Below are 24,102 nucleotides of genomic sequence, written 5' to 3'. Positions count from 1 at the left end.
CTGCTACACAGGCTGAAGTGATGGCTCTATGGTTTTAATCTCTTCTGGGAACTATTTTAAACCAAATAATTTTATCTTTCGTTAAAAAGCAAAAGCATCAGGTCAGCTGTGAGTCAGCACCATGAACCAACATGCTGAGCACGTCTCCCATGGTGTGACCCCCAGAGCTGCTCAGACATTGCACCTTCCCAGTGACAACTGGAGAAAGCAACCGAAAATTTCAAAAAATTTACATTACCTGCAACTAGTAAGATGTAGAATGATATTCAGGGGAGGAAAGTTGTGAATGCCAAGTTGGCAGATAAATACAATGAAAGTGCAAAGATCTGGACAGCCCTGAAAGAGTCAGGGAGGTGGATCAGGTGATCATTGTAGGTCCCTTCACACTGAAATATTCTATTCTATTCTATTCCATTCCTTTCCATTCCATTCCATTTTCTATCCCATCCCATCCCATCCATTCCCATTCCCATTCCCATCCCCATCCCCATCCCCATCCCCACTCCCATTCCCATTCCCATTGCATTCTGACAGGATGAGAGGAAACAGCCTCAAATTGCACCAGGGAAGGTTAAGGTTGGATATTAGGGAAAATGTCTTCATTGAAAGGATGGTCAAGTCCTGGAACAGGCTGTCTAGGTCAGTGACGGAGGCACCATCCCTGGAAATGTTCAAAAACCGTGTAGATGTTGTACCTGGCGACAGTGCAAGGGGACTGGGATTATCTGGTCTTTAAAGGTCCCTTCCAACACAAACCACTCTATAATTCCATGATTTTTAAACACAAGGACACCTCATTACCCAAAAGCTCAAAAAAAAAAAATGCAGCCTTTGAACAGACAGCATGCTCTAAACTGGGAAGAGATAAAGTGATGAACTCAAACCCATCAAAGAGCAGGAATTTTTGCCTTAAGCCATCTGCAGAGAGGCAGGTCTTTCAAGCCCAGTCTCCAAGGGACCCAGAGCATCAGGGGACAAGTGATGGGACATGCTGGGAGTGCCACAACAGGAACCCAGTGGGACATGAGAGGCTATGGGAGAACACTTGAACTCTTCAACTAGTAAATCCAGACAAAAAGCACAACCCTGATGAAAAAAAATCAGAACCTTGCCATGCCTGGGCCCTGCTCCATCAGATCACACTGACCACAGTGAGTGCTGACAGCTGCTGGGAGCAAACAAGCCACTGAAGGGATGGAGGAAGGTGGGACAGTGCGTGAGTCACAAACAGAACAGGAGAAATCTGACAGGCACAAACAACTGAGGTTCTCTAGAGCACTGAAGTAATACCACAGGGACATAAATATAGGCGTGTCCATATACATTTATATATTTATGGGATAGAGATGTATCTCCAGTCTCCACTGGCACAGTCTGACGCTATCTAATGTGAGCACAGACAGAATTCAAGGCATCCAGCTCATCTGACTGCTGGAAAACACATAATGAATGTTCCCATGGAAAGCCCCTCAGATGAGGGGCAGGCAGGGAGGTGCCCGTCCGCAATCCTGTCCGCAGCTTTTTCCCTTGGAAACAAAAGCTCTGATCAGAACTTTTTGAAAATAACATGGGCAAAATACTTCTATTTCTTTGGGGAAATAACAGAGCTGTACCGAAGCAGCAGCAGCCCCTCAAGACAGCACCTCAGCACTACAGACAGCACTACACTTCTCAGGGAGTTCTGTGCACTTACAGGCCACAAATATTATTTCTCATTTAGTTTTAAGCTGGCCTATGCCCTGGGAGGTTTTCAACTGAATGTGTCTCCAGTCCAACACATGAGGGAATCTTTACCATCCCAACCAATTCTCCTCAAGGCAAAGACCATGCCTGGAAAACATCAACTTTTACATTCACCTTCCGGCTGTAACTGGGAGAAGCAGTAACGTAGGTCCCATGTGACAATGACCAACAGCTGTAACATTAATTATATGCAAAGATTTACAGTGCCTCAAGTCAGACACAGGGATTTTGTTGATTTAAAGAAAAAACTGCAGCAAAGCAATGAGCTTTCATATGCTGCACTGCAATGAGCTACAAACCCAGCCTGAACTAACCTCATTTCACTTGTCTTCAGCACCACTTGCCTCATTCCATTAGAGATGTCCCAGCTAACATGTGCAAGTTGGCAAGGAGGGAAATAAATTTTTTACCCTAATCTACATAAGCCTCCATAAACTCAGCCACAGAAGGATACAACTAAATATAGCCACGTCACCCCAGACCACTCCAGCTGCCAAACAGAAAAATTTGGCAGGCAGAAAGCTTAAGTCCAAACTGCTCCCAAGGGAAGGCGGCAGCCTCGGGCAGTCACACGCAGTCTGTGCCCCAACAACCCTGCAGCACCTTTAGAACATTATTCTCTGCTGGACACCACCAGGCAGTGAGTTTAAGGCATCTCCATGCAAAAAAACCCAAACCCAAAACCCCCAAGGTCTGTCCTGCTCAAGGCTTGAAGTCAAAATCCGCACCACTCGCCAGATGTTTAACTTCTCTTTCAACAGTGGTCTCAAACAGGAGAAAAAGAAATTAAAATCACTGGCTTAATTCATATCAACAATCCCACCAACAGACAGAGATTAAACAGGTAGAGCCATTTCTTTGTCAGGCCTGGGGGTGTTATAAGTCATGGTGAGCACACAAAAGGTCTTAAAAATGAAATGAAAAATACCTCGACAGTAGCATCACCTGACCCTAAATCCATTCTGTGCTAGATCTGAATCCCCTGCTGCACTGACTGACAAGCAGGATGAGGAATGGGATAAAGAATGGGATGAGGAATGGGATGAATGCCTTGCAGGGCTCGATCCTGGCTGCTACTCAGGCTAGAAATGCAAGGTCTGGGTAAAACAGCCCTGCAACAGAGCGAGACCCTCCGACCTCCTGAGCCCAACTTCATGCAAACACTGTGAGACAGAACAGCTCAGCAAAGCTTCAGTTTAGAAACTGCACTTTATTACTTGCAGAAACAAGGTAATTAATGTTGTAAAGCACAGTCCACTATTGTAAACATGAAAGAAGTCTGTTAAAAAGGTCCCAACTCTAATACAGATGTAGCAACCTTAATGATGTTTACCAAAACATCAACCCGCCCCCCACCATGTTATTATTTAAACATACCCCTTTTACAGAGCACACATGCACATCTGGAGCGACACCTCTGCAACAGAGAGGCACAAAAATTAGAGACAATGGCTTATGGAAATCCAGGAGTGGCCATAAGCCACTGGCTCTTAACCTTGACTCGTTATGCTGAGCTTTCTCTCTACAAACATGTTCTTACAGAAAAGACATGAAGGGGCTTGAGTGCGTTCAGAGAAGGCAACAGAGCTGGGGAAGGGTCGGGAGCACAAGCCTGATGAGGAGCAGCTGAGGGAGCTGGGGCAACTCAGCCTGGACAAAAAGAGGGTCAGAGAGCCCTTACTGCTCTCTACAACTACCTGAAAGGGGCAGGTGGTACCTGAAAGGGGCAGGTGGTACCTGAAAGGTGGGGAACTGGCTGGGCACTGGGCGGGTGGTGGTGAGCAGCTGTGTCATTTACATCACTTCTTTATCTGTTTGGGTTTTTTTTCTTTTTGCTATTTTTCTTTTAATGCTATTATTATTATTGTTATTGTTATTGTTGTTATTTTATTTCAATTATTGAGCTGTTCTTATCTCAACCCACTTTTACCCTTCTGATTCTCTCCCACTACTCAGCTGTTGGTTGGGGCTAAACCACAACAGCCAGCTCCAGGCAACCTCTGGATTTTAAAAGTTCAAAATTTCACAAGAAGAAATGCACATACACATCCCTCTAACCCCACATGAGTCTCCATCACCTTCTTGATTCGATGCTTTCACATTTTGGATCCTTCTTTATTTTTGCCTGTCTCATCAACAGCAGTTTCGCAGTTCCCCCTTTCTCCTTCTTTAGCATCAGCAATGACAATTTTATTCCTTTGTTTGAGCCCACCATGCTTCAAAACTGGTTTTAAAATTATGAGATTTGAACAAGAAAGCAGAAAGGAGGCACGTGTCGGGGTATGTGCACAAGAGGAGGCGCTGGGCGGGTGGTGGTGAGCAGCTGTGTCATTTACATCACTTCTTTATCTGTTTGGGTTTTTTTTCTTTTTGCTATTTTTCTTTTAATGCTATTATTATTATTGTTATTGTTATTGTTGTTATTTTATTTCAATTATTGAGCTGTTCTTATCTCAACCCACTTTTACCCTTCTGATTCTCTCCCACTACTCAGCTGTTGGTTGGGGCTAAACCACAACAGCCAGCTCCAGGCAACCTCTGGATTTTAAAAGTTCAAAATTTCACAAGAAGAAATGCACATACACATCCCTCTAACCCCACATGAGTCTCCATCACCTTCTTGATTCGATGCTTTCACATTTTGGATCCTTCTTTATTTTTGCCTGTCTCATCAACAGCAGTTTCGCAGTTCCCCCTTTCTCCTTCTTTAGCATCAGCAATGACAATTTTATTCCTTTGTTTGAGCCCACCATGCTTCAAAACTGGTTTTAAAATTATGAGATTTGAACAAGAAAGCAGAAAGGAGGCACGTGTCGGGGTATGTGCACAAGAGGAGGGAGGTTATTTAAGACTCAGCATTAACTTTTCGGGCAAGCTTGGATCATTGGGAAGCTTTCCATAACCATGAAGGGTTAAAATCTTGTTGCTCTTTAAATAAAAGCTGAGTCCCATCCAATCTCATGCCATCACCAGCTAAAACATTAAAGAGAAGCCACTTATTACAAGTATCCAAAATAACATCAGGGGAGCTGACAACACTCAACTCTCCTCTAGCTCTCTTCTGAGCAGCCTTTTCACTCTATTCTTTCTTCCAATTTTTCATTCTTTTTTTTCCTCCATCTACTGGGCTCCATCTACCATAAACCAAAGTCAATCTGAGAGTTTACCATCTGTTCTGTGTCACTTTCTTCAGCTTTAAACTCTCTTTCTTCCCCTTTTTTCCCAGTAATGTAACCAGCACCTGTAGCTAGCCTGTTACCTCTCCAGTATTTATGAACCAGTTCGGGGTCAAACCCAAACATTGATGCCTCAGTGGTTTAACAGGGGGAAGGCAGAAGTGTTGTTTCATGACTTCGTGGTTTCTCACCCGAACGTCAACCATGAACCATGGCACATGTACAACTTTGCTTTCTGCTTTATCTCTCCTTTTAATGAAATGGAGAAAGATTTGAACTGGGATTCATAGACTTTGTGTGGCTGGGATTCTGTGACCCCCTGATTTTGCTCAAGAGCTGATGAGAAACCTGGGAAGTTAGCTCCCTTTTCACTTTCTGAACCATCATCCCTGTCACCTAAAATATGAAGGTGCATTAGTGAACAGAAGCTCACTAGTTACTGAGATGAGACATTTTTCAGGAAGCTCCTCTTTGGAGAATGAGCCCAAATAGAAGTCATTGAGATTCAAAAAAAGATCTGTAATTCTCAAAAATGTTATTCATTATTAACAGAGCATTTCATAATACTGATGAGACTGTCGGAATTCAAATGCTTTAACTGTAAGATCACAAAAATATTTAACCTGAGTTAAATTTATCTTGATGTGCCTTTTGAGCTGCTCTTTGTTCCCTTCTCAAAGCAGTTAAAGTTGGAAATAAATCCATCTTGTTTTATTGTCAGCAGCATCTATTCTGCTTAGCAGCATCTATTCTGCTTAGCAGGCATTTAGGCAAATTTATTAACAAACCTGTTTTTAGCCCACAAACACATAAATCTGTAGAAGGCAGCATCTTGATAAAAGCTCAGGAATCAGAGGAAAAAAATAGCAAGAAAAGAACAAGTGGAAAAAGCTACAGTGCAGGGACTCTCAGGAGGGGACAGGGCTCCTTTATATGTTATTCTCCATCAAATAAATCCACAAAATCTAAGTGAAAACGTCTGGTCCACACAGTACCAGACCTGTGCACTTCACTGCAGCAGCAGGGCCAGAGGATTTCCGCTGCTCACTGCTTTCCCTTTTAAGCTGCTTTTCCCTCCTACCTGTGTCCCTGCTCAGGATGATCCCCTGACAATTCAGCAGGGAACAGACTGCTGGGAACAGCAGGGAACAGATCATCACAGGGAAAATGCCCCATTCCAACTTGGGGTGTGTGAACATATTTCTACAGGGAGATGCCATATGGAAAACAGCCATTCCTTAGGAGATCGCTGCTAATGACATGAAGTGCTGCTTGAACATCACCTGGACAAACTTGGCATACTGGCAAAAAAAGTTTGCTGGTTATTTTATAGGATTGCTAAGACTGGTGGAGGTTTTCCTGTATTCTGCTCCATTCCAGCAGCAAAGCTTCCAAACTCACACTGGAGGGGCTGTGAGGTGCAAAGCTCCCCCACAGCAGCGTATGATTCTTTGACCAGTTTTCTTCTCAGTAGCAGATTTTTGGACATTAACAGTTGGCTGCTTTTGCGTAGTGAGAGCCAAAAAGTCCTGGAAGCTGTTCAGAGGCTATAGACAGGTCAGGATTTTCACCAGCCATTCCGTTTTACATGGAAAGGATTCCATGGCATCCAGGACAAAGGGCTGACTTGCTCCTACCTCTCCTCTTGGCTCACCTTCTCCCCCATTCCCCATTGCTTTTCTTTTACAAATAAAGAATATCTGAATTTGAAGATCTGGACCTTGTAACTTTTTTTTTTATCCTTTTAACCTTTGCTCAGCTCTTAGACCCAACTGACAGCTTGGGCAGAGGCAGGACCCAGCTGGGATCAAACATCCATTTGTACTCACCGTGTCCCTCCAGCCCAGCCCAGCCCAGCTTTGGGGTTGGATGTGGGAGAAGGTGCAGCTCTGATGGTGGGACATGGTGAGAAGGGAAGCAAGAGGGTGGGATCCTGCAGTGACTTTTTGTGGGATTCATTAACCTACTTTGGCACGCAGCTCAGAATAGCTCACCCATTTGCATTTTAAGATTATGCACACATAAGTGCTGCAAGGGTTGCTGTGGCATCCAGGAGCCGAACCAAGCCCAGATTCCCTGATCAGCCAAGCAAAATGTTAACCACTAGTGCAACTAACCTCCCTAAATAATCAACCTGCCTTTCTTTTTCATTTTTTAAACACTACATAAATTGTTGGCAAAATATAACCTTAAGCTGGGGAAATACTTAACCTAGAACATGTGGCAAGGACACCCAAGTGACAACCATCCTGTTTGATGTCATCCAAACATTAATGGTTTCCCATTGTGCCTGTACAGTTACTGAACAGAATTAATCTGTGTATGTTATTTTCTCCAGATTCTTTACACTTGCAACCCACAGATCACTCAAATGAAAAACCTGCCACAGCACCTACAGAAATTCACTGAAATCTGTGATAATTTAGTTCAGCTCCTGCCCAAGGCTTCCTCTTGCACCATTTAAACAAGTTCCAAAAGTAAATTAATTGATGCAAAGTTATCAACCTCATACATCCTAATTTTCACCAACTATTATGTAGTTTTACCTGTGAGGAATGGAAGATGGAGGGGTACAGATCACCTTGGTCACTGCAGTATTAACCTGAATAATGCAAAATCTTCCCACTAATTAGCAAACACAGGTGTATGACATAAATAGTATTAACTAAATAGAGTACTGCATCCAGCTCTGGAGTCCCCAAGGGACATGAAACTGCTGGGGAGTCCAGAGGAGGTCACTGAGTTGATGACATGCCTGGAACTCCTCTGCTTTGGAGTGAGGCTGGAGCTGGGGTTGTACAGCCTAGAGAAGAGAAGGCCCCAGGGAGACCTTAGAGCCCCTTCCAGTGTCGAAAGAGGCTCCAGGAAACATGGAGAGGGACTTGGGACAAGGACCTGGAGTGACAGGACAAGGTGGAATGGCTTTCCACTGCCAGAAAGGGAGGGCAGGGTTAGATGGGATATTGGGAAGAAATTCTCCCCTGTGAGGGTGGTGAAGCCCTGGCAAAGGTTGCCCAGAGCAGCTGTGGCTGCCCCATCCCTGGAAGTGTCCAAGGCCAGGTTGGACGGGTCTTGGACCAACCTAGGAGAGTGGAAGGTGTCCCTGCCCATGGCAGGGGTGGGACTGGACGGTCTTCAAGATCCCTTTCAACTCAAACCATCCTGGGATTCTACAACTATAAACCAACCCTTGTTAGACAAGCCCAGTGCACCATGCAGGGCTCAGCCTCCAGCAGTGAGGAGCAGGAGGAGAAGGAGGAGAAGGAGGAGGAGCATGGCCTGGCACTCACCAATGATGCCGCTGTCTCTGCTCTCCAGCGTGGATGTGGGGCTGGTGACGGCTCCATAGGTGCAGTCCTTGGCCGTGACGCTGGTGCTGACGGGCGGCAGGGTGGAGCAGGGGCTGCTGGCCGGCGGGGAGGCCGTGCTGCTGGTCAGGGTGGAGCAGGGGCTGATGCGCTGCGTCACTGCCGAGCTCTGGAAAACGGCAAGCGGGAACACATCACTCACCACAGGCACTGCGAGGGGGAAAGTCTTTCTGTAGCTCACACTTGAGGATTTGCTTTGTCTGGTGAGGTTAAGAAGTGCTTTACAGTTTGAAATGAAACATCCGCTAGGCCACCCTCCACCTCTGGCAGACACCAGGCTCGTTTTTCCCCTTCATGCCTCAGAGATCCCAGCTTCCATGTTCAATAGGAGCCGCAGGAAACATAAATAGTGGTATTTATCAAAAGCCTGATTTCCATACTTGATCAGGAGTTTTGATTATTTTGTTAGCATTGAACTGAAAGCTTAAAAGAAAAAAGCACAAATAAACAAAAATCGTGACAGAAAGGTAAATTCTGTGCCTCTGCTGAAGTGGAGATCTCTGGGGCGGGAAGCAGACAGTGTGATCTCACCTTTACTTACAGCTACAATCATCATATCCAGGAAATCCTACAAAGACCTCTGGGCTGTTTCCATCTGCTCAGAATCCTTGTGGGGCTGCAGTTTTTATTTTGCTCTATAAATGTTTCCTCCATTCCAGGAAAACAACAGAGATCCCTTATCTAGGTACCAGATGGCCCTTCCCTGCCCAGGCATGCTTTCCCCACCAGACAAAGTATAAAAAATCCCTCCATAATATGGAAAATGCAGCAGCACAAAGAAGATGCTGTTTTAAAAGTGATTTTTGGTAAGACCCTATAGGATACTGTGTAGGGAGATGGATTTACTAAAAATGCAAAATCCTTCTTGAATTCAATTTGATATATGACAGAACCCTTGTTTTAACTACAGGCTACTGGATACAGAAGCTCCCCTGGAAAAAGGTTCTACCTGCTGAAGACACATCCTGGAGCACCTGCAGGGGACAAAACTGCTGTGCAGGGTCAAGGGGCTTGGCAGGCGCAGGTGGCTTCTTGTGTACCCAACACAGCAACTTCATCACCCTTACACTGGACTTCAGAGATTTTTTTTGGAAATAAACTGGCAATTTCAACACTTCCCTAGCACAGGACTGGCTGACAGAACAGGCACCCATTCACAGGGTGGGCACTGGAGGAGCCACACCCTCAGGAGGGTCAGTCCATTGCCCCTCAAGGATGGGCAAAAAGTAAGCATTAAAAAATGGGAGTTTCAGCACATTATCCTCCCTGGAGTTCATCTTTAGGGTGCTGCAGAGGGAGGTGACCCCGTGTCTCCCTGGCTCAGGGGACAGTGCAGAGCACAGCCAGTTCTGCACTGCTGCTGTTGGCTGGAGCTAAGCTCAGCAGGTTGCACTTCACTCACCGTAAAATGATCCTGGTCCCAAGGAAGGAACAGCAGAGGTTCATTCCCCATCTGGAATTTGCTTAAATGAGATTTCTTTAATTCTGTGTGAACATCCCCATATAATTGTGTGGCTTTGTATCCCCCCTTCTCTGTGGCATTTGAAGGAGACCACAGAGAGCATCATACCTGCAAACTGCGTAACAGGCTTGACATGTAATTTTTACTCCTCCTCCCTATTTCATATTTGAAACTTAGAAAAAATGTCTGGGAGGGACTTTTTAAAGTCGAACATGTAGAAGATTTACTGGTGTTTTGTATTAGGAGGCAGCTACCACATGAAGCTACCAGGAAAAAACCTACTTTGTCCAGCTTCATGGGTTTTGTAAAAATCCTTACTCAGAGTGGAACTGCCCTGGTGCTGGAGGCAACACAGAGCATCCCCGGCAGGGGGATGGGGCAGCCTCTCGGCCAACCCCAGCTCTGCTCTCATGCTAGAGGGAGCTGAATCAATCTCAACTTAATTACAGAATATCCCCAACATGGATCAGCGCATCAGCAAGCCAGGGACACAGTGCTAATGGCCACAGCTCTGCCAGCAGGTTTGTGTGTTAAAACAGACACCCCAACACAGCAGAAAATAAACCGTGTGACTATTTCCATGTTAATTAATCTCCCTCTGGTATCCATCATGGTCAGCCTCTTCTTCCAAGCAACATGCAACAGGATAAGGGGAAATGGCCTCAAGTTGAGCCAGGGCAGGTTCAGATTGGATATCAGGGAAAACTTCTTCGCTGACAGAGTGGTCAGGCATTGGAATGGGCTGCCCAAGGCAGTGGTGGAGTCGCCATCCCTGGAAGTGTTCAAACAGCCAGCAGATGTGGCACTTCATGATATGGTTTAGTGACATGGTGGGATTCAGTCAAAGGTTGGACTTGATGGTCTTGGAGGTATTTTCCAACCTTAATGATCCTGTGATTTTAAAACACCTGCAGTGTACATGGTGGCTGCCAACACATGGTCATCTCCTGAAGTACCTGGGACAAGCAAACCAACACTCTCCTCTCTCCATCCAATTTACAGTGCCACTGGTAAATCCCAGTTATTGTTATTTTCCATTCTTTCACATTCTAGGCACTTACCAGTACCTCTCCTTTTATCCCAGTGCCTCCTAGGAACTGCAAGTAAGCTGACTGCTCTGGGAATTTTGGCTCTCTGAATACTCTGGTTTCACACAGTCATTACATCACCTGTAACACGATTTCTCTCCCCACAAACCTCTTCTGTCTCTTCATACTGCAAGTTTTTCAGGTGTCTAAATACACTACTGATTTTTCTAAATCTGCTTTTAATTTTGCAAAACTATTTCTAGCTCATTCATTGTACTGGCCAAATTAAAAACTACCTGTGTGTCATATTCAATGAAAATATTCCATTATTTTTTTCCCTTTATAATTGCCGGGGTTTATTATTATTCTTAGTATAACCTAATACAGGGCTCTTTTTGGCTTGCTGTTCTGTGCCACACAGATGTTTTCACTGAGCTACCCACCACAGTGGGACTATCTTCTGATTTATCACAGCTGATGGGACTCTGTCAGCACACCTGAACCATTACATCAGCTTTTCCCAATATTTTTTTTAACTCGCTGACAGTCCAATGAACTGCATCAAGTTTAAGGTAATATAATTTGGGAGCTTTGGACAAGGAAGGCCAAGGGTATCCTGGGCTGCATGTGGAAGTGTGATGCTGGCAGGGGAAGGAGATGATGCCTCTCCTCTGCCTAGCTCTGCTCAGTTCTATGTCCTTTTTATGTTGGGGGCACCAGAACTGTACAGAGAATTTCAGGTGGGGAATAACCCAACCCAATCTCACCTGCCCCTGCTTGAAGGAGAAGGTTGGTTTAGATGATCTCCAGAAATGCCTGCCAATCTCAAACTACAGCATCTAAAAATTCCATCAGCTTACATATGGGATCTTCCAGAATGTAAAGCTTTATTACTATTATAAATTCTTTATGGTGAAGTTTTTCTATGTCTTTGCTTTAACTGTCATTCTAAACGAATCCCCACTGAAACTTAGTACAAAATAACACCCACTAGCTTTAAAACACAGAAACCACTGCACTTTAAAGCAAATTAAAATTCATGCAAGGATGGTACACTCATCTTCCCTCCAGCTGATAAAACTATTGTTTCATGAAATGCCAGCAAGTGATAGAAGTTCCTTTATTTGCTGTGTTATCAATGCAGCTCCTGAAGAACAAGCTCCTTGCAACTGGAAATTATGAAATAACACAGTATATCACTTGGCATTGACTGACATGTTTTATTTTTGTATTGATATAGAAGAATGTTCCTCTGTGTGAGTTTTAAATATAAATTTCCATTGACAGAACATTCTGTATTATTATTGCTGCTGTTTCATCTGTCACATTTTCACTGAACTTTGAAAAATTACTCTGTTCTGCCAGAGCCTCAACGTCCTTTGTGCTGCTCTGGCAGACAGTACAGCTAGAGCGAATTTCCCAAAAAGTAGGAGAAAAAGGATTTAATCCCCAGCACTTGGGACCTCCCACTCAGGAAATCACGATTAAAAGCACAGAAAACATACTATTTCATTACAATCTGGATTAGAGAATATATCCTTGGATATAGTCAAAGTAAGACAATGGGGCGGGGGGGGAGAGGCAACATAGACATGTACAGATTGGGCAGTTCCAGTGCAAACATTCCTATTCCTTATCTTTCTTTCAGCTGATGCACTGGTGAGATGGCAAACAATTATTGTCTCGCCTGAGAAGGCAAAGCATGGCTGGAATAACAAACAGCATCTTTTGATACAAAGAATGTTTTCTTTGCCCAGCTCATGTAAATTAACACATTAAAACCCAAAAAGGGTTCTAATTTTTAAATTCAAGTGCAAACTACTGGCCAGAGTCTCAATGAGATTTTAATTAATCAATGATTAATAGAAGAGTTAATCTTTGCAAATCCCATAAACATCTCATTGCATGATTTTCAACATGACTGGAAGTAGGGTAGTGGAAGAAATTCAGTTTGGGATGGAGATCTGGAGAGATTTTCCCAGAATTTGCTGCAATTTGGAAGCAGCTTTAGCTTGGACAGGATTTGTTTGCTGAGACAGCCAGTGGGAGATGGCAGAGTCAGAGGAGAGTCCCAAAAATGTGAGATGGCTAGGGCTGAGGTAGAGAGGCTGATGGAGAAGAGAGGCTGATGGAGGGAAGGAAGAGGCAATGCTGACGGAGGAAGATGAGATGCTGATGGAGAAGGTTCATTCAGCCTCCAGAAAGGACAGCTACACTGGATCCAAGGACAGCTGCAGCCTTCCACTATCTGCAGGGGCCGGAGAGAAGACACAGCCACACTCCTCTAAGAAGTGGAAAGGGAAAGGACAAGGAGCTACAGTAACAGGTTCTATCGAGGAAATTTTCTTCTAGGTAGAAGAAAAATGTTCTCACAGTTGGTGAGCCCCAAGACAGGCTGTCAAGAGAGCCCACTGATCTCCACCAGTGGAGATGTTCAAACCCTGCGTGGATGAGCCCTGAGAACCACGGTCCCTCCCTGAAGCCAGTCCTGCCTCCGGAGGGTGTGTGGATGGGACAATCTCGTGAGGTCACTTCCAACCTTGAGTATTCCGGGATTCTAGGCAAGTGCTAACAGCAGGAGACGCTTACAAAGGAAGGAAAAAATTAACTTGGTAATTGAGGAACCAGCCCCTCTTTATCTTCTCCAGAACAGGAATAGCATTCAAAGACCCTAGAAAACTTTTCCATGCAAAAATTAGCACATAGCCCAAGATACCAATCTATTTTAGAGGACAAGTCTCTGTTATTTCTCTTTAGATTTTTTCTTTTATTTATTCTCCAAAGACATCCTTGGCTTTGGAGAAAAGATGGGGTTTTAATTTTTGTCAAAACGCAACAACAAAAGGAACCATTTATAGTAAAAGCTCTGCTTGGCTTTGAAGTATTCAGTTCAAATAGGTGCCTGTTAAAAGGACATTTTCTAGCCCAATGTAAAGCAAAATCCATTTTAAATCCACAATTTGCTTTAAAAAATTGAATGGAAAGTGTTAAAAGTGTAACGTTTGTGTTAAGGGCAAAAACTTTACAAAATCACATTTCTTGGTTCTCAATCAAACAAGCTCATGCAGGAGATCAAAAACCTCTTGTGTCAGTCAGTCAACCCAACAAGGCCTTGGACACTTCCAGGGATGGGGCAGCCACAGCTTCTCTGGGCACCCTGTGCCAGGGCCTCCCCACCCCCAAAGGGAGGATATTTCTTCCCAACATCCCATCTAACCCAGCCCCCTCTGTCAGTGGGAAGTCATTCCTGTCACTCCAGGCCCTTGTCCAACATCCCTCTCCAGCTCTCCTGGACCTCTTCAGGCACTGGAAGGGACTCTAAGGTCTCCCCTTCTCTTCTCCAGGCTGACCATTCCTGGCTCTCCCAGCCTGGCTCCAGAGCAGAGGGGCTCCAGCACTCGGACCAACTCCGTGGCCTCCTCTGGACTTGCTCCAACAGGTCCACATCTCTCCTGTGCTGAGGACAGGCCACTTCTCACTGACTCTCTTTTTTAAGAAATTCAGGTTCTCTGAATTACATCTATGTTAAATATCTGACTTGTGCAGAGTCACCCAATGACTGTTAAAAGAACAGAGAATTGGAAGTGGCTGCTGAGTTTTGTACTCTTCTGCTACATGGACTATCCATCTGTCAATTTAAATACAAAAAGAGGCGGGAGAGAAACGGCTCCTATTTTCACTCTCAGCAAAAACTGCAGATTGTCCACACCTGAGGAAAAGGAGGGAGAAACTCAGGCTCAGGCAGTTTCTACAAAATCTGTATCATAGCCCAGAGCCGTCCAGCCAGCCAGGGGTATAACAAGCTCCATCACAATAAAGATTTTATGATTTGCCTTCTCTATCTGTTTTCAAGCATGAAATCACCTTGTTGGGCAAATATGAGCAAGAACTGTGACTATCTGTAAAATTAGGCTATTACTATTTCCCTCTCCCTTCTGCAGAGACTGTGAGTCTTTATGTAACACTACTAAAGTACTTCTGAAATATCACAAAAAAGATTCCAGGCAAGTACAGATTATTTTGGTCACTATAATCTGATTAGAAACACTGCCCACTCCTACATTTGCAGAAACAGAAAAACAACAGAAGCTGTCTCACATGGCTGATCCCTGAACCACGGCCTGCTGTTCTGGAAGGATGAGTCACTGCATGAAGAGGAGATGCAACCTTTACCTCAGCACCATTATTTTGTTAGGACACACCTGGTTGCCATGGAATTAGAAAATAACCATCCTCTCCCAAGCTCCACAGTGATCCCAACCCATGCCACTTGGGATCAGGGGAGTCATACCTGGTTCTCGTCCTGCACCTCCATGCTGTACTGGGGCCCTGGCTGAACCTCCGTGACTTTCTCTCCGAGGAGGAAGCCCAGGCGAGTCATGAGTGTGTTTGCTGCCTCATCTACGGATGGAGGGGGTCCCAGCTCCTGCTCAGCATCACCTAAACAGAAGAAAACCAGATTCAGACAGGAATTGTTTACCTTGGCTGCTGCTCAGTGGCTTTACCAACACAACAGCGCTACCTGTTCATGCTGTACCCTCAGTATCCAGGTTTTCAGGTTATTCATGTTATTCAAGCCTGTTTTAGCATTCTATGCTGGTCATTACTTTTAGATCATGCACCATAGATACATGTTTTCTCCAATGTTAACTGTTGCTTCTCCTCTCACTGCTCATTATTTTCTCAGCACCTCCCATGGAAGCACACCTAGGCATCTTGTCCCTGTAGCAGAAGCACCAGAGCTACCAGGGAACAAGATTTTCTGCACCAGCACTGGAGAAGAGAGAGTGTTTGCTCTCCTCCCTCACACAGAAATTGCCCCCAAGTTACTCACAGAGAAGACAAGGCTACGAGAGCCATTTGGAAGGTGCTCCATGAGCTGCAGAGCAACCAACCTGTGAGCAGTTAACAGGAAAGACCAGGACAGAAAATACACGTGCAACTTCCACAGGCACCTGCTGGCCCAACACACTCATGGTCATATGAAAATCAAGTCTCTCCAGGTACAACCTACCTTCTGCACTCACCCTAGGGGCCATGCCACAAAGCAGTCTGCCTGCCAATTCCCCATCAAGTCTACAAAACAGGCCAAAACCAGCATTGCTAATAATTTTCCCTAATTTTTTTTCCACCACCTGTAGGAAAAGCAGCACAGACAAGCTTCCAGCTAGCAATGCATACCAGGAAAAGGCCAGGCCTGTATACCGGCATTTCTGTATACGTTTAATTTTGTAACAAAAATCTGTGGAGGTTTCTGACTTGTAGTATCACACAGGTAATTTGGGTTTCGAAAGTCAAGTTCCTTCCTGCTCACACCAGCAGCAGGGTGAAAGCCTGAAGGTCAAGTTCTTACCATGTTACACTGAAGTAATACTGTGCTTAGTGCAGTTGTAGGAGACTAATTAGGATTTGCAATTAGTCTATAGTTAATTATTTATCTGATAATGTACAATCTGGAAAGGAGCCCATCTCCATTTCCCAGCTCTGTCCTGGTTTGGGCTCCTCTGGCTCTCAGCCTGCAGCTACAGTAAAAGGATGCTATTTTAAATAAAATACTGCTTTTTGATAACTGTAACTGAAACCCACAAATCATGGAATCTGGGATAGGTACAAAACCTCTGGAAATTTAAGCCAGTTGCTTCCAGAAATTCCCATTTAACCTCATAGGGTACAGCTCACAGAAGCTTACAGCAATTTTTGGGTGTTTCATCTGCACTACAGCAAATTAAAAGCCTGGGAGCATCTCCCATGCAACCACAGCTGCGTTCCTAAGCACCACCAGCTCTGGAAGTTGAGCATCTGGAGCTGTCCTTCCACAGTGGCTTCACTGTTATGAAAATGGATGATACAGTAGGTCCACATAAGCTGCCTAAGACATTGAATCCCTATTGTACTGCTTGAACCAATGCTGACGTGAATCTGATAGATTTAAGAGAGACAAATTTAGATGGATGGCCCAATTTGCCGAACTGCTGACCACCCACAGTCAATCTGTGGGCATTTACTGGCTCTAGGAGACCAAGCCAGAACAGAGACATTTACGTAAAATGAAAACTAGAGAGACTTTTATTTCCAAGGTTATTTTTTTCTTTAAAAAGGTAGACTACCTTTTTAAAGGTAGACCTTTTTGGTAAAAGCCATTCCCAGAATATGGCTCCATAGTTTATTGTGCATTCCCCATCCTGTCTTCACAACCATGATATCAATAATATTCAAATGATGCTGACTTACACATCTGGGCAGAAAGGAACAGCTGGATCTACCTCTGCACTGCCCACCTGGGACAATTTAGGAGTGCCCAGGTGAGGCAGCTGTAGGGCACTGGGCACAGCCAGTTTCCTTTGGCTTAGTGCTGGGAACAACTCCCAACTAAAATTCACTCCTTGGAGGTTGAGTTTAACCTTGTCCTTAACCCCCTCTTCTTTTAACCTACCCCTAAAACATCTCCAAGGGGCACCAAGCCGGCTTTCACCTGTAAAATACAGAGAACTACAAGCTTACCCCAGGTCACTGTGTAGGTACATTGAAGATACAGAAGATAATAATTACGTGCTTTGATAACAGTCCTAACGGCAGGGGTTTGGAACCACGACATCTTCAAGGTCCCTTCAGCCCAAACCAGTCTGTGATTGTAATTCACAGAATCATGGAAAGGTTTGGCACGGGAGGGACCTAAAGCTCATCCAGTGCCACCCCCTGACATGTGCAGAGACACCTCCCACTAGACCAGGCTGCTCCAAGCCCCATCCAAGGTGTCCTTGAACACGGCCAGGGATGGGGCAACCACAGCTTCTCTGGGCAACCTGTGCCAGGGCCTCCCCGCCCTCTCAGGGAATAATTTCTTCCTCATATCTGATCTAACTCTGACGTCTTTCATCTTAAGGTTGTTCCGACTTGTCTTGTCACTCCATGCTCCTTCCCTGCGGGATACTGCTTGTGGTACAAGGTATCACCAGCTGAACCACAGCAGCGGAGCTGCGAGACCTTCACATTTCATGCAGAATTATCAATTATTTTATTGTAACCTGGCTTTCAAAGTACAGATAACTTTGAACTTAAGCAAAGCTCTATTGTACTGGATTATCCCCTCCTTAAGTCTTACAAAATAAGTGGAGTCATTTAACTGAATGTCAAAGAACAGACATAACAGCTCTGAGGTGCCGTGAATGGGTATTATGGAAGAAAGCTGTAAGGTGCCTTTCAGGGCTGACAGTAACACCTAATACTCTCTTCCTAAGTTCAGTGAAAGGGCGTAACTGGTTTTTTCTCCCTTCCCACGTGTGTTATCCAGTTGGTGCTGCGACCACATTTTACACTCACTTCAGCACACTCCCGTCTCACCAGGAAATTTGAGCACAGAATTGATAACAGAACTTGCCTGAGATATTTTTAACTGTTCTGACACCACTGCTATAACCAGCTACAGCAGCTCTAACACACACCCCAGTCAACTCCAATAATAGTGGCATATCAATAACCTGTAACACACTGCCCATCTGTGTACATGCAAACCCAAAGTCAATCAGTGGATTAAAGAGATCCCAACATGTTGATGGTCTGAAGCTGCTGCACTTACTACATGAGCTCATGTGCTTCTGCATCAACACTCAGTAATACTAAAAGCAACAATCAAATGCTTAGTGCCAGGAATTTTAAATAAGATTACCCCCCCAACTCATTGCATGTGCACTAGTATTTTAAAGAGTTCTATGGGCGGTGTAACTTGTCCCTTTATGTTCAGCAGAAAGCTTATATTTTTATAGAAACACACACAAAACTGCAGGAGGAAAAGGGTTCTTGGGAGCTGGTGCGCTGCTGTGCTGGAAGGTAACTGTAGTCATACACCAAGTCAGGTCTCTGTCAGCTTCCTCTTGGCCACCAAACCACATAACTTAGGTTTTCATGCCAGCTGACAGCTTTACTTGGCTATTCCTGTCATTTATGTCTCATGGAATCACTCAGTAACTATCTCCCAGCACTTCACAGCCAGGTAAACGCTGTATCCCAGCACACAGTCACATCTCCAAGTCAGCTACGTTTGCCTGTCCAGGTATTCCAAGTGCTTTAGAGTAGACAAGTCTTGAATACATCCCTAAGTTCCTAGTAAAGTCACTACCCACCAACTTAACCATGGCAGGAGAGGCTGAATTCAGTTCCTAACACAAAACAAGAGAAAAAATTCGTCCATAGGAGAAAACAAAACAAAACAAAAACCAAAACAAAAAAAAGAAGAAAAAAAAAAAAAAGAAGCAATTCTTTTGTTGGTATGATAGAACTTGGGATGCTGAAGTGCTTTGGTTTGTTGCCCAGTAAAGCAGAGCCCATCCTGTCCCTTCACTGGTGGACCCCAGCAAGCCTTGGTTGGCTGTCAGCAAGAGAGTTTAATGTCAAGCCCCTCTGCAGTGAAATGGCACCAGAAAGGACACCAGAGCCACCACAGTGTGATCCAGTCTGGCACCCACCAGCAACTGGCCTGGCTCTGAGGGGAAACCCAGAATGGTTTGGGTTGGAAGGGACCTTCAAGGCCATCAGAGCAATTAAGTCACATTTATATTGGATTTTCAACTATTCCATTATCATGAAGATGGACTTCTCCTAAGGGAGTGCTGGGCACAGGTACAGGACTCCACTGGCTGGGGCTGGATTGTGATTCCCTCCCTTTCCTGGCTCTGTGCTGGGAACAGGGAACGCTCACCCTCCTGGCTTTTCCTGCCGTTTGTCCCACTCGCGCTCGCTCTTGTGCATGTGGCAGCATTACATCCACAGGCTCCGAGGTCTGCTCCCAGCATTTTAATGCTCTGGTAGATAAAAGTGCCAGATAACCTGAACACAGCGAGTACTTTATTTTAAAAGGACAGCCTGTTTCACATCTCTCTGAGAGCTTTTAGTTATTTCTCACATACAATCCTGCAGTTACCTGGCTTTTCTGAAGATTAAGGATTAAAAGAAAGAAGATTACTGACTGCCTAAAATTTGATTGTGAATTTCATGTAATATTTTTAATATTATCTTTCACTTTTTAGAAGATATGTTTCATTTCTGTACAGCTCACTACAAAAGAATCTGAATGTCTTATTTTTGATTTCTTTTGCTTTTGCAGTGAAAAGTAAGGCTAGTTGCTTACATTTTTCTTACAAAAACATAATAAATAATCTCTGTGCTCCTTGGACAAATTACCTCTGCTTCCAACCAGGCTGCAGCTTTGGAGACTAATCTGTCTTGGAACTGTTCATGGATTTTTATTTATGTTATTAGAAATAAGAAATTCACTGCAATGTGTTTGTGCTCTGTAGGCTGTATCTGTGATGAAAGTCCTTGGACCAGTGGCAAACAGCTCGTAAATCTTTTACTTCAGTACCTGACTTGCTGACTTCAGGTTTGGAGCACTTGCCTTCCAATTAACCACAACAAATTCCAAGCGGGGAAAAGTTTTTATATTAAATTACTGGGAAATAATTTTTAGTAAGGTTTAGAAAAGGCATTTTTCATGTGGGGTCAGTAAATGCAACAGTGTGTGCAAAGGCGATGTCACTGGAAGTGGTTTCATCTCTGGCTAAAGGTGATTATAGACAAGGTGCGTTTGGGCTCTCTTGGGGCTGCCCCACCCCTGGAAGTGTCCCAGGCAAGGCTGCAAGTGGCTTGGAGCAACCTGGTCTGGTGGAAGCTGTCCCATGGCACGGGTGGGACTGGATGCGCTTTAAGGTCCCTTCCAACCTAAACCATCCCATGATCTGTGAAAGTCAAAGAAACTAGAATATGTGATTTCCCCACCTCTACCTCCTCCTTGAGGAACACACCATGATTCTTTCCTGACTGCTTGCTCTGCTTCTGGATTAAATTACACTGGAATAGATGCCACAAGAGGACTGGGTGGGCAGGGAGACCGGAAGGAGGTTAATTAGGTCAGGGGCCTGGAACGCTAGGAGGTCAGTGCTCCAAGGAGAGCATGTGCAGTCTAAGGCAGGGCAGGCTGTGGAAAGCCTGATGAGGCAGACATGGGAGCATGTGGAGAGGAGATCGATCCATCCAGCAGCCAGGACAACGGGTGGGAGCAATGAGGCCAGTGGGGCTCCCAGGATAGGGGAGGACACACAGCAGCTCCGCCACAAACCTCCCCAAGAGCTCCTCACCCGCTTGATACTGCAAGAGCAAACTTCAAATATTACACTTAAGTCATTAGTAACAATAATTAAATCCAACATTCAATTATTTAGACACTTCAGAAAGAGTGGAGATATCCAAGGCTGACACAGATACCTTTTTCCCTTTATTTTAAACAATTTTAGCAGATCCCAGCAGTGAACACTGCCACACTTTCCATCTCCTTCTGCCTCCTTTTAACGACTTTTTTCTTTGACTGAACTGCAAAAATGCAAATTAGAAAGATTACAACCTGAGCTTGTCAACCAATTTAATACTTCTGATCCTTCCTCCCTTCAAAAAATTCAACCCACTTTAAATACGTCAGCAGATCTCTGCAATTCACCCTGGAATTTACCTGATTTAGGCCATTTAGGAGCAATTTTACAGAGCCTGGCAGCTCTCTCAGATGTCTTACTTACAAATACCCTTTGGATTTCTGAAGGGGTCAACTCTAACACCTCTCTAGGCGCCAAAGGCAGCAGGATGGAGTTCGTAAGTGCTCATAAATGTTCAGAGTATTCCTTGAAAACCAAATTATCATTTTATGGCAGAGTTATTAGGTTTGCTCTTTTCAAGAAACTATTCAAAATGTTCAATGTTTTTGTACATTGTCATTTTCACATAGTGTTTCTGTTACCTCCTTTCAATTCCTATACGAGAGCTGCCACATATTTCAGCCACAATTGCTTACAAGCAAATGAAATTCCTTTATGATTTATTTGGCAGTTCTGTGACTGGTTTGATAGCCACCATCATCTAATTCCAGATAAATGATGGAGGGTAGTGCCCCTGGGAGACATTAACAATGCATCTGTACTCCAGAGAATATTTTTGGTTTAATGGCTATACTTTTACTTTCAAAACATCTGAAATCTATTTCAGTGGGTGTCTAACAAGAACTGGGTAACAGTTCCCTTAGTGGCACCCATCCCTGAATTTGCCTGAATATGAGACTGATTTGCCTTTACTAAATCAAATTTCTTAAATTAACAATGAAAAAAAGAGAATAGTTATGTGCAAAGAACGTGCACCTATGGAAGGCCAGAAATAAATGATACCATTTAGGACTTTGATCTTCAATTACATAACTGCAGAGTTTTATCTAACAAATTCCCTCCCTCCATGTGACCTGAATCTGTCCCATTATTATGTACATCTGCTTTAAATTATTCTGGATACACTTGAGCTGTATTTGGAAAACGTCCTTGACCATTTCTGCATATCCCCCTAATCTCAGAATTAATGGAAGATTTTTTCATTACTCTTGTTTACATCAAAAAGAGATTTTAAAAAATTTAACCACCGAGGGATGAAGGCTGCCCCACACCCATCACTATAAATGTCAATTTTTGTACTGCTGCACCTCCAATCCCGGGGTCAGTTTTGGGCCCCTCCCTATGAGAAAGACATTGAGGGGCTGGAGAGTGTCCAGGGAAGGGAACAGAGATGGGGAATGATCTGGAGCTCCAGGAGCGGCTGAGGGAGCTGGAAAGGGGCTCAGCCTGGAGCAAAGGAGGCTCAGGGGGGACCTTGTGGCTCTGCACAAGTCCCTGACAGGAGGGGACAGCTGGGGGGGTCGGGCTCTGCTCCCAGGGAACGGGGACTGGATAAGAGGACATGGCCTCAAGCTGTGCCAGGAAAGGTTTAGATTGGAAATTAGGGAAAATTTCTTCATGGAAAAAGGTTGTCCAGCAACTGCCCAGGGCAGTGATAGAGTTCCCATCCCTGGAAGTGTTCAAAAACCTTGTGGATGTGGCACTTGGGGACACAGTTAGTGGTGAACATGGTGGTGGTGCTGGGGGAATGCTTGGACTTAATAACCTTAAGGGTCTTTTCCAACCTGAACAATTCTATGAATCAAGTTTTAGTAGCTCTGTGGCAGCAACAGAAAACAGTCTGACTAAATTCAATCCCACCACTGATGAGTGGCGAAGTAAATATATTCTCCCCAGATATTGACATCAGAGCCCTCTCATCAGCCAAAACCCCACACTGAACTGTGGAAATGTTAAAGACACCTCCAATTTGACCTGTGCTCCTACAGCTCCTCTCAGTGCCTCCCATTCCGTCCAATAATTTCTGTAAGAAACTGCAAGAATTTTCACCATTAATCCCACTACATCGCCTCTTGCACCCCTTCCACAGACATTTCCTCTAAGAAGAAATTAAAACAGAAGTAGTTCTCCTCAGCACAATACATAAACACTGCTCCCTCTCCATCGCCTTTCCTGATGATGTCCTTTAATATTCCTTCAAGTGGACGGTCAGAAAGACAGTTATTTTTAATCCCAAACCCTTCTGAGCCAGAGCAGGCAATAAATGTAACTTCACTGCTATCATAAGACCTGGTTCAATGTGTTTAACATTCTGGAGTTAAAACCCTCTGTGCATGCACATTGGGGATGAATTTTCCTGGAACTGAGCTCTCTGTTAAGGACCAAAGGAAAAAGAATGGGGGAAATGAGAGAGCACTCGTTACTGAACATATATATATATAAAAAGGCCAGTTATCATAAATATGAGCCTGGGCATGTGGAATATCTCCTGGAAGCAGGATTACACTTCGATCCTTGAAAATGTTCCTGAGCTCTTTAACACATCAAGGACACCAGCACGGAAGCAGTAAGTTCCCTACTGATGGAAAGCAGAGATTAAATTATTTCTTCCTTTACAGTTTTGGCACTTTAGCTCAAAAAAATTCCCTGACCATGAATATGGGGCTGTGTTTCGGCTCTGGACATCCAACCCCTCATCCAACACTGAACAATCAAAGGTCTTGGCTTATAAATAAAGTTGTTTGTATTTATTTTTAGGTCTTTGAACTGACTTTTTATTCCAGACAAGTTTGAGGGTGGTGTATTACACTCTTATTGATGCAGAAGACTTTTTTAATATCAAAAAAAGAAGAAGAAACACTCCCTTAAATACTATTTGTTTGCTGAAGTCTGTTTTTATTTTGCAATATTAGGCATGTGTCTTGGTTTGAAAGACAGGTGTCTGCAAAGGAAGGCGGGAACCTCCCTTGGAATAGAAAATGTGACCCCCTTCCCTCTGAATTATTATAACTCCAAAAGTATGGGGCTTTCAGGCAAAGATACGGGAAAAGGAGTAACGGTTCTTTAGTACTATGTAGGTGTATAACACGGCAAACAAACACCAACCCCGGCAGCAGCACCGAACAG

At 44.3% G+C, this 24,102-nt stretch overlaps 1 protein-coding gene across 1 annotated transcript in view; it reads right to left on the bottom strand.

The window, feature by feature from the left end:
* TANC2 (tetratricopeptide repeat, ankyrin repeat and coiled-coil containing 2) overlaps nucleotides 1-24,102 on the bottom strand; it is a 164,910-nt gene that overhangs the window by 73,326 nt on the left and 67,482 nt on the right. Inside the window, exons 5-6 of the mRNA XM_017740549.1 lie at nucleotides 15,069-15,217; nucleotides 8,210-8,396 (exon numbers count right to left, since the gene is read on the bottom strand). Coding sequence (XP_017596038.1) covers nucleotides 8,210-8,396; nucleotides 15,069-15,217 — 336 coding nt within the window. The remainder of the gene's footprint in view (nucleotides 1-8,209; nucleotides 8,397-15,068; nucleotides 15,218-24,102) is intronic.

This window comes from Corvus brachyrhynchos, unplaced genomic scaffold, assembly GCF_000691975.1.
Source record: "Corvus brachyrhynchos isolate BGI_N302 unplaced genomic scaffold, ASM69197v1 scaffold47, whole genome shotgun sequence".
Classification (NCBI taxonomy): Eukaryota; Metazoa; Chordata; class Aves; order Passeriformes; family Corvidae; genus Corvus; species Corvus brachyrhynchos.
Note: the sequence above shows the minus strand (reverse complement) of the source record. Positions and strands in the feature narration are given on the sequence as shown.